The sequence below is a fragment of the Strongylocentrotus purpuratus genome, unplaced genomic scaffold (assembly GCF_000002235.5).
Source record: "Strongylocentrotus purpuratus isolate Spur 01 unplaced genomic scaffold, Spur_5.0 spur5_scaffold_21, whole genome shotgun sequence".
NCBI classification, from domain to species: Eukaryota; Metazoa; Echinodermata; class Echinoidea; order Camarodonta; family Strongylocentrotidae; genus Strongylocentrotus; species Strongylocentrotus purpuratus.
Genome location: NW_022145607.1, coordinates 12,854,057 through 12,864,384, shown reverse-complemented (window position 1 = coordinate 12,864,384; position 10,328 = coordinate 12,854,057). Strand labels below are relative to the sequence as shown.

The 10,328-nt window shown below is 36.3% G+C and overlaps 1 protein-coding gene across 1 annotated transcript; it reads right to left on the bottom strand.

Annotated features, from left to right (window-relative positions):
- Positions 1-512: 512 nt before the first annotated feature.
- Positions 513-9,889, bottom strand: LOC586454 (vacuolar protein sorting-associated protein VTA1 homolog). Its single transcript, XM_786235.5, has 7 exons — positions 9,760-9,889; positions 6,072-6,166; positions 4,894-5,027; positions 3,508-3,583; positions 2,712-2,814; positions 1,691-1,981; positions 513-932 (listed from the first exon to the last, which is right to left on the bottom strand). The coding sequence occupies exons 1-7, from the start codon at positions 9,869-9,871 to the stop codon at positions 787-789; spliced, it is 957 nt and encodes a 318-aa protein (XP_791328.2). The 5' UTR covers positions 9,872-9,889; the 3' UTR covers positions 513-786.
- Between the last annotated feature and the right edge of the window lie 439 nt (positions 9,890-10,328).

Genomic DNA, 10,328 nt, shown 5'->3' with positions numbered 1-10,328 from the left:
TTTTTTTATACATTTCATTATATTGGAGAAATATAACTTGGGCTAGGAAGCAATACATATACTAAAGAGTAGCCGATGAGGGAAAAGTACTTCTTGTAAGGCAGCTTACTAAAATGGAACAATATGTAAAGTACCAACGCAATTTTCAACAAAGGACTGCATCAAGCCTTTAGCAATAAACTTCCCTTGATTGTCTTTTTGGGGCCAGAAGAGCATTAATTCATGTACTCATGTACATATCCTACATCTAAGGTCTAAAAAAAAAATGTTGTTTTGCCCTTTAGGTGCCAAAACATGGGTCGGTCAGTCGGAAATCTTTTTTTTATTTTTTTACTTTTTACTTTTTTTTAAAACTCTCTTTGGGCTGATATTTTTCAGGTTTGAATGCTTTTTAAAATATTTTTTTTCTAAAAAATGGTATAAAAAAACACAATATTTTTTTAAAAAGCCGACCATAGATTTCAAGATTTTTTGGTCGGTCGCAAAGGGCAATACAACATCTTTTTTTTTTAGGCTTTATAGAGTTGACCCAAATCATGACATTTAAATGCTTTTTAAAATGCCTTGTAAATCATAAAGTCAGCGTAGAACCTTTGTTGTGCCCACCTACTTTTTTTCATCTCCACTTGCTATTCATTCATTCAGTACACACACAAAAAACGCAGCGGTTTGTTTCGGCATAGGTGAACGATTCACAAGTCATATCCTAATTCTACTAGAGTTGATCCAAATTATGACAAATATAAATACTTCTTAGAATGCCTTGTAAATCATAAAGTCCATCTCCTATTCTTTACCGGTTTTCAGTAAACTTAATGCCTTCTCCAAGTTCTCTATTGCTGTTGGAACATCGTCGTACTGAAGAGCGCTGACAGCAAATTTACAGAACTTCTGGGCTTTTTCAGACTCATGGGTGGAAATTTCAACTGCGCCTGTAAAGAAGAAGTCGGTAGAGAGGGAAGAGAGGAAATTTTTATTACATTTTGAATACAGGTGTTTTTTTTATAAGTGATTATTCTGTTAGGATATCATTGTAAAGCAGAACTCTGTGAGAAAAAAAATGTAATCAACTGTATTTCAATAGCGCATATCACCACATAAGCAGTCCCTACGCGGACATAAAAAGATAAAGGAGCAACGTACAAAAAGATCAAAAGAAGAATAACATGCATGTAAATTTAATTAAGAACATCAAATGAACTTATCTGATAATATAACATCGAAATTATTAAATTAATTAATTTGATGACCATCATCTTAGATGTAACTGTATTTTTAATCACTAGTGGGTGTAAAATTGTTATGAAAAGTATTGACTTCCTAAGTCACAGGGCAAAAGAAAAAAATATTGAAAAAACTAGACACTCCCACTTTCATGAATTCTGCGAGTTGTTCAGATTTGCAAATATTGCTTGTCCCAAAATGTCAAAAATCACTGCATTGAATTTTTGCAATTTGCAACAATTTCATACCACAAAAACAGAAAAAATTAATACTGGTAAACCGGTAATGAAATATCCACACTGATTCTACAAAAGACACTACTTTAAGGAGTAAAAAGTGACTACTACACTACATGTAGCTTTTACATAGAGGTCAACACTATCAAGGCTTGTTCACATATACCATGGTGAACAACTGCATTTTATTGCATTATATGTGAACATGCCTAACTAGTCTATATTCTCACCTGAAGCGCTTGCACTTGGTCCCGGCATACCGGCCTGGTATCCGCCCCCCTGGTCTGGGGTAGAGGGGGGTGCGTGCTGGCCTGGGGGTACACCAGGGGCCAGCTGGTTGATTGATGGGGGCTGGGCTGGGGGGTAAGCGCCACCGGTAGGTGGGGGATATGCCCCCGGTGGATATGCTGCCCCTGGTGGATACGCCCCTGCTGGTGGGTAGCCTGGTTGCTGTATGGTGGGAGGGGGAGCCCCTGGCTGCAGACTCGAAGGGTGAGGTAGGGGTGCACCCCCTTCTGCACCTGTAAACCAAAACAGAAATTTAAATTTTTTTTTTTTTTTAGAGCTATTGAAACAAAGGAGGATCATCTACGGAACCATGACAAAGAATTGTTACATTAAAACTGGAGCTCCCAATGTTCTCCATCCATAATCTCTTTGTTCTTTAACCATAACATTATTACATGATCACAGTTCAGGCCTTCAGGGGTTATACAAGGCCCAAAACACTACTATGACTCAGTGAAAGTATTGACATATGAACTCTAGGGGACTCCAAAAACAAATGTGTTATCTTGATCTCTGTTCAAGCCTCTATGATTCTCATTTCAACTATAATAAATACACACATATTACAGAATTGAATGGAACTGAATTCTATTGAACTGAGCTGAATATAAAGGTCACTTGTACAAAATTGTAAAACCCACTAAGACTAATACTGGATACATCCTCACAAAAGTTATGTAATCATTATTCATGCATGCACCTATTGAACACATGTGGCTAAATATTTCCAAAAGCAAAAATTTAATTATTTTAGACTTTTTATAAATTTCACATCAAGAACATGAAATCTCCTTGATAATAGAAAATATGAATGATTTGAATCAACTTTTTATGCCTTTAGAAATAACTTTTACAAAATATTTTTAATGATGCTTTCGGCTTTCCATAATTGCAAGTCCAACTTAAAGTTAAGTTCGACTTAGGATCTTTGTGAAACACCCCCTGATTTAAACTGAAACGCACCTTCTTGGCCTCCAGCTGGCCCACTTTGTGGAGTCTCTCCTCTCTTCAAACATCCATGGATATAGGTTGCCTTCCACTTAGAATACTTCCTATTCTGCACAATCTGAGGGTAACAATGAAATATGTAATACAGTCAAACCTGCTTTAGTGACCACCTGTACAGAAAGACCACCTGTCTACAAGGATCACATTTTTTGTTTCCTTGAAAATGGTTTCTCATTGAAACATGTACTAAAGGAACCTTTACATAAAGACTACCTGCCTATAAAGACCAGTTTTCTTGTCTCCCTTGGGTGGTCTTTATAGACAGGTTTCACCAAACTTGCATAATCATAACAATAAGGACAGTCTCATCACATGACCAAAATCATTGCTTATTATTAAGACCCAAATCATTGTCTACTAAAATGTACATTCCAACTTTTTACACCCTAAACTTGTTCGATAACACCGTTACCTTTAAACATAGCATGTGTCCAACTGTCCATATTCAGTCTGGGAATACTGACCATCAAACATTCTTTATGAATTAGACTTGACATTTTCATTTTTGCTGCAATGACTTAAGAAGCAAAGAAAGCATGCTCATGCCTCATATTGCAAGTATTCAAGTGATATAATAATGATGATAATAATAATATCATAGTAGTAGCCGGTACATAAGTATTTTACACATATCTATCCCAGGGAATGCTCAAGACACCTACAGAGTATATTATTATTACCCTGGGTACTTTGTAACTCTAGTAAAGTGTTTTATAAGAAACAGTTATTATTTGTTTTCAATAGAAATTACCTCTTCGGTTAGATCCCCAAATGTCTGCATAACATCGAAGAGAGTGCTGGCTGTATGGAAGGATTTCACTACACCCCTAGATAGTAGAAAGGAAACATGCAAAGATTAAAAATTGTGATGCAAGTTTTATGATTGATGAGTGAAAGAAAACTTTCCAGTTAAACATCTAGTAGTAGTTGGATAGAAGCTTGAACAATCGTACCGTCATTGTTATGAAAGTCTCGAGGGCATATCATTGAAAACAATAACTATAGCTACAACTATAAAGTCAGTCCAGGGCCCGTTGCATAAAACTTACCATCGATTGTAACTTTGCCATCAATATCAACTACCATGGCAACATCACTCAAAAGCCAATCAAATCAAGGTTTCCAACCTTCCATGGAAGTTACCATCAATTGCAAAGTTACCATTAATGGTAAGTTTTATGTAACAGGGCCCAGGGAGAAAAGGTATTGGAAAGTCTAGAAAACATAAATTGGTCCAATACCTTGTTTGTATAGCTCAATTACTTAAGCTATACATTCTCTTATCTATATCATTAATATACGACCTGACTAGCCGTACAACATGATACAATAATCTATTATAATGTTGGTCATGTGATGAGAGGAGGAGGATTGCAGAAGATCTTGCTGGAAGGAATGGTAGAGAAAGGGGTAGACAGCGAATCACTTGATTTGATGATGTCAAGAAATGGACTGGTCTTAACTACGGAGAGGTTAGAACAAGGGTACATGACAGAAAGCTATGGAGGTGCATAGCTGCCAACCCCTTCCGAAGGGACGGCACTAGATGGTGATGAATGCTGTCATGCATATATATGCAGACATATGTATTCAACATCTAATACAATTAGTGGTATTGGATCATTGCCCATGGAGACAAAAAAAAATTCAAGTATTTGTACATAAATATTGAACACCCTTTGCTCCCTCTTCCCCACTTCCAAATTTATGTACGTGTTACGAAGTATATACATGTATGTATGTGCATATATCCTGTTAATCTCAAAGTCATATATTTCCACATTATACCCTTCACCTATATCTTGCCATCATGTTGTTTATGCATGCCATACACTCCATTGCTACTATGTTGCAGTCCTCTCCTTTTCTCTTTCTCCAAGCTCTCTATTCTTCCTTTCTTCTATTTATAATGTATATTATGTATTTGTGTATTCGGGCGTACCCATTACAAGCTTTGCTTATCGGGATTCGCGCCTTCTTCCTTGTAATACAAGTTCTTTAATTATATTTATGTTCATACGTATAAATTGTATTGTTTGAACAGATGTCAAATATGTTGTCAAATTGATTTTGAGGAAAAGAAATGTTCATTTGAATTGAAAAAGAAGAAAGGCAATGAAATTGGGAGTCTCCTTACTTATTGAAGACTCCTTTGCGGTCTTCCGTATCAGCATACAAGAAGAGCCTCATGGCATAGTTCTCAACATAAGCCGAGGCGACAATGTCACTCTGCATTGCTTCGTCCGCCGTTGCCATCAACTCCTTCTTTCTCTACACATTTAAGAAGATTTAAGAGAATTCAGAGGACAATTAGTTTCATTTCATTTCATTTATTTCACTCTCTTTTAAAAAACATCAAAAGTATACATCTTCATTCATCATCAGATAAAAGGAAGTGGGGAATTATGAAAGCCAAAATTGGCTTGATGAGAATGATCCCCAAATAAATACTTTGCATAAACAAGATACAAACTTATTTTATATAAAAAACATAGTACATACATATTCACAACAACAAAGGACAGAGGAAAGATAAAGATAACATAAGGTAAAGACAGTTACAGGAAGAAAAGAAGAAAGAGAAGATAAGAAGAAGGAAGTTACAGGTTAAATAACCCTTATACCCTATAGTTAGAGTATGGTGAAATTCATTTCATTAATAGTAAGCAGTACAGAGTGGGATCTGAGTCAAAATTGCACAGTCCAAATTTATCCAATGTAAGTTAATTTTGGAGTGGACTTGCCCTCTAAGGATCACCCCACCCCCCCCCCCCCATGGGCATTGTAATGTTCTCTGGGGGTGGGGGCTCTGTCAAAAACAATAGTAAAAAATGCTGCTTTAGAATGTGCCACTGTTATCAGTGAGACAACAAATCTCAGATATAATTATGTGCTCTAAAATAAAGGAAGAACCGTACCAGATTTTCCAATTTGTAAATGTGTTCATGTAGGTCCATTGATAATATATATTTTGAAGTAAAATTTAAATATTATTTTCAAATAATAATTTACAAGTACCGGTAGATCGAATTTTTGGCAAAAGTAACAAGCATTACTGCCAAATGCCTACATACTGGAAACTATTCTGGAAACTCTCAAATAAAACTAATATTTGAGTGCATTTCAGAAAGAAATTAACTCCTCTTTTGGATCCAGAAGGGCATCATCTAATTGTGAAATGATGTACAATCTGATTTAGCATCCTTTTGCACCAAACAGATGAAAAATAACAAGTTTAAAAGATATACGATTCTGCATTAGTTAAAATAAATAATGCTTTTGTAATTTTGTTTGAGAAATATATTATCTACATGCCTTTTCCAGTTGATCCATCAAGGCAACTAGAAACTGAGTACCATCTGCAGATCGGTTTTTCATCTTGAGTGCTACTTCCACGGCATAGCGACGACCTGAATGAAAAAAAGAAGAGAATCACCCAACAGATTAACCAAGAATGTGTGTCAAAAGGCATCATAAAGTGTTACTCAGAAAGTATCTCAATTTTACACAAGCCCATTACATCTGCATAGTAACATTCTCATGACACTATCGAATTGAAATGGTTTGTGAAACGGGTTGTCTTCTTCCTGATATATCCGTAATGATCTCCGTAGGTCGCGGAAAAAGTCTTTGTTAAAGATAAGACCGTAATGGAGTTGGTTTTGTGAAACAACCAACGCATAGCAGTATCAGTAAACTGCGCATGTATGAAAAAACATTCAATTAAAACATCCTCGGTTGATTCTCAAAATTATCTTACATCACTATACAAACTACAAACCTCATTAGAATGCACACAAAATAATCACTTTTGAGACAACTGATGACATCTATGTAGAAAAAAATTACATTCAATTCAACAAACTCCCCAATGTTGGAAAAAATACTCATAAAACTTAAATGGGAGATCTATTGTCAATCCTGGCAAAGAGCACTCCAGCATTTCTTAGTCACATTGCCGGCGCAAAACAGACCATAGGGACCGAGTTTGAACGGTTGATTTTGTTTTGGTCGATCATGAGCTAAAATGGTATGGTGGTTTGACTTTGACCACAGATGGTGAGTGACCTTAATTCGCGGACAGTTCCATATATCTAAAAAAAATTGGTTAGATTTCGAAAATCTGATACAACCAAAGGAAGAACAAACAAAAAATTACCCCAAGATAAAATTTTCTTTGGAATTCGGTTTGAAAATATTGAACAAAAGATCAGCAAATTTTCCTGTCTTTTGCGTCTGTTCAGAAAATTTTGAACTTATCGACAAGGATCCAAGAATCTTCATATTAAGAGAAGATGTCATCAAAATTGTAAATAAAAAGTGATACCAACTGCTTGGATGAGCGGTGTGTAATAAAACTCTCTAACAGAGCTTCTATTCATATAGACAGAAATAACCGTCTGATATGGGTCATTTCTTTAATAAAAATGACATTTGTTGACATTCCCCATATACAGACGGCAACCCAGAGATCTCGTACCGTGGGGGTAATCTGGCCAATCCAGCTGCCACTTATGGTGATAGAGTAGGGAGGCCAATGCCCAAATCTAACTTTTTAATTACTAATTTGTTTATAATAAAAACCAAGATTAAGAGAAAGCATTTAATGTACTTTCACTAAGAAAATTCACCCATCTGCCGACTCCAGAAGTTCCATCAAATAGGAGATATCCAGCTCTTTTTATCCAGCTTCCTTCTACGCCTATCCGTACGTAAGAGCCTTGAAACAATTATATTTCATGTCGCAAAGTTACGTTCATAATTAGACAGGCTCGAGGGAATGGGCGTGTCATTGTCCGGACAAAGTTCATGATGAAGTTTAAAACTTCGCGCGAAAGTGCAATCACTCAACAGCGGCTAGCCTTGAATCGGTCACACACGTACACACCGACACAGGCAAGCCCCGATGCAGGCTGAAATCCAGCCATCAATGTGCGAACGATTACATCTTCTAGATCTACTACTACGAGCCGAAGGCGATGGTTTAAAAATGAAGAAGAGATATCAAAATTGGCAGGAAAGAAATATATATAATTCATTGATATTTACCTTAGATGTGTATTCCAATAATTTGATTTCCTCATGAGTATTCCTTATTATCAACGATCGAGAAGTTACGAGGTCCAATTAACATCCATCTCGCAGCGAACACAATGCGGAGTACAATAGGACAGCAGCATGCATAGCGCATATCCATGCAACGTACGTGTACTAATATTTCTCTCACTCTCTCTCTCTCTCCTTCTTCTTCTTCGGCTATACGTGACAACACATCATCCAATCATGTCTTTTCAACCGAACTTCTCAATTGGAGTATAGACTGCTCACGTAGACATTTTTTACTGAAATATCTTTTTTTTAACATTTCTCTTGCATGATTTACTGCACGAGCTCGACACTCGAGTCTATAGTGCTGTGAGAATAAGGTACTGTGTGTGAGACTACGAAAGATTTGTCTGGCGCGCGATAGGACCGGAGCTCATACATATTCATAATATGATGTCGCAAGACTTCCATTTTTGGCTAAAACAATGACAGCACTGTTCACAGTTTTTCTTCTCATTTTGAGATGGCTGTAGCTATGGGGCTCAAACCAACGCAAGATTGACATAAACATCGTACTCTATCTACCTTCGAATGTTCAGTTTGTAAAAATCTGTATTTAAAAAGATATAATCTTTTTTCTTTATATTTTCTAGTTGTTTAGAAGTGACAATTGTGAACATCTGAAATGTTGATCTCTATCAAAAGTTCTTTACTCAAAACGGATCCCATATTTTTAGGGTCTACCTTCTGCCAATGAGAAGGTTTTTAGTGAGCAAACCTCTACGCCCTCTAGGATTTTCTTAGTCGGTGGTGCGCGTCCGCCAATGTCTTCTGCTAGCCCAATTATTGTATTCCAATACGTCAAAATCTGCAAGATCGTCAACAAATGGTGAAAGACTGTTACAGATCCGTGATTATAGGTATGTTATGAAATGTATAATTGTATTTTCTTTTCTTATTTTCATCAATTTTTATTTTTACATATTTTTTTCCCCTCTGCTAATTTTTTGAAGTGGGCGACGAGCACACAAATCGTAGGTGTAGAAGCCTTACGCCCGGGCATTGGCCTCCCTAGATAGCTCTAGAGCTTTCTCCCCCGATTTTCACTATTTATTTAGATCTAATTTTCTGATTTATAAATCAGATATAAATTAAGTATGTATTGTACTCCTATTTACACTAAATAATAATAATTGACCTATCATACAAATGCAAAATTTTTGGACTTACTTATATAATTTATCCAATTTTTTTCTCCGAACCGTGAAACGTACCGTTCATCCATTCAAATTAACATCACCTGGCCGATATATTTCCAGGTCAACCTACCAAAACATAGTGAATGGCCAATCAGAGCACTCGTTTCGTATTGGGTTTATGAATATTCATATATCACTGGGTTGAATTGTGCGTAGCTATTGGACGTTCGAAAAGAAAAAATGAATATTCATTAATTAAAACCAAGATGGATGACAACGAATCATGTCGACTACGAGACTTTTTCGGATTAATCATTAATTTAGGATATAAATTAGCAAGCTATCGTAAGTCAAAGCCATATTTGTTTGTTACTTTTTATATTTTTATTAGCCTATTGTATAATTGCAGCAAAAGTGCATTTATGAAATATGAGGATGTAAAGAGTGAAAATCTCGTTGCATATCATCGCGGTCCTGCCAAACCGAACCATTTGATCCACTAGTACGGCATAGGCCGTACTTCAGTCTATGTATAGAGGCGGTCAGTGGAGCCAGATGCAATCTCAGCGGAACCACCGTCGATATTAGAGACTGAAGCTTTCGGTCTACTATTCATAATAGTTAATATTCTGACATCATCTTCAATATGAGGGACCACACAGGCCCACTTGGCTTCGCTTTGCCTTTGAGGGTTCATTAGGCCTAGACTATATTCTTTTCATTTCAGATACAAAAATGCAAATAAAAACGTTACTTACAAATGTATGCAATTACAGGATCTCTGGCATCATGTTCTTTGGCAACAAGCATGAAAGGGCGAATAGATTTCAAGTTGTCGGGGATCGCTGGTAACCCTGCGGACGCCGCCATGATTGATCTAGAAGTAGATTCTAGTCTTTGAAACTAGACCTCCATATCAAGAAACGATAGTATATTTTACTTTAAAAAATTTAAACTCTCTAATCCGAAAGTTTTTGCAGTATAAGGATTGCAAACTTAGTAATGAAAATAAAGCATGCTTTTTTTAGTACACTTCTTTTCATCCTTTTTATAATATTTAGCGTATTTTTCAAAATCCCTTTTCCATGTTTCCTTTCTAATTGTCTATATATTTAGACTAAATTCTCAATATTTACATGACTGTATTTGATATCATATCTCACGTTCGAATGAATCATACCAAAGTAGGCCCTCCTTTATTTGAACCCGTGACCCAGTGGCGGATTCCGGTTTTAAAAAATTGGGGGATTAAGGGGGAAGGGGGAAAAGAAAAAGGGAGAAAAGGAGAAAAAAGAGGAGGAAAGAAAAAGGAGGGGAAGAGACGGAA

Coding starts and splice junctions, on each gene's coding strand:
- LOC586454 (XM_786235.5), bottom strand. CDS start 9,871: ATGGCGGCGTCCGCAGGGTTACCAGCGATCCCCGACAACTTGAAATCT. Junction 6,167..9,759: donor TCCTGTAATTGCATACATTT/GTAAGTAACGTT, acceptor TTTTTCATTCAG/GTCGTCGCTATGCCGTGGAA. Junction 1,982..2,711: donor GCCAGCTGGAGGCCAAGAAG/GTGCGTTTCAGT, acceptor TTTGGTTTACAG/GTGCAGAAGGGGGTGCACCC.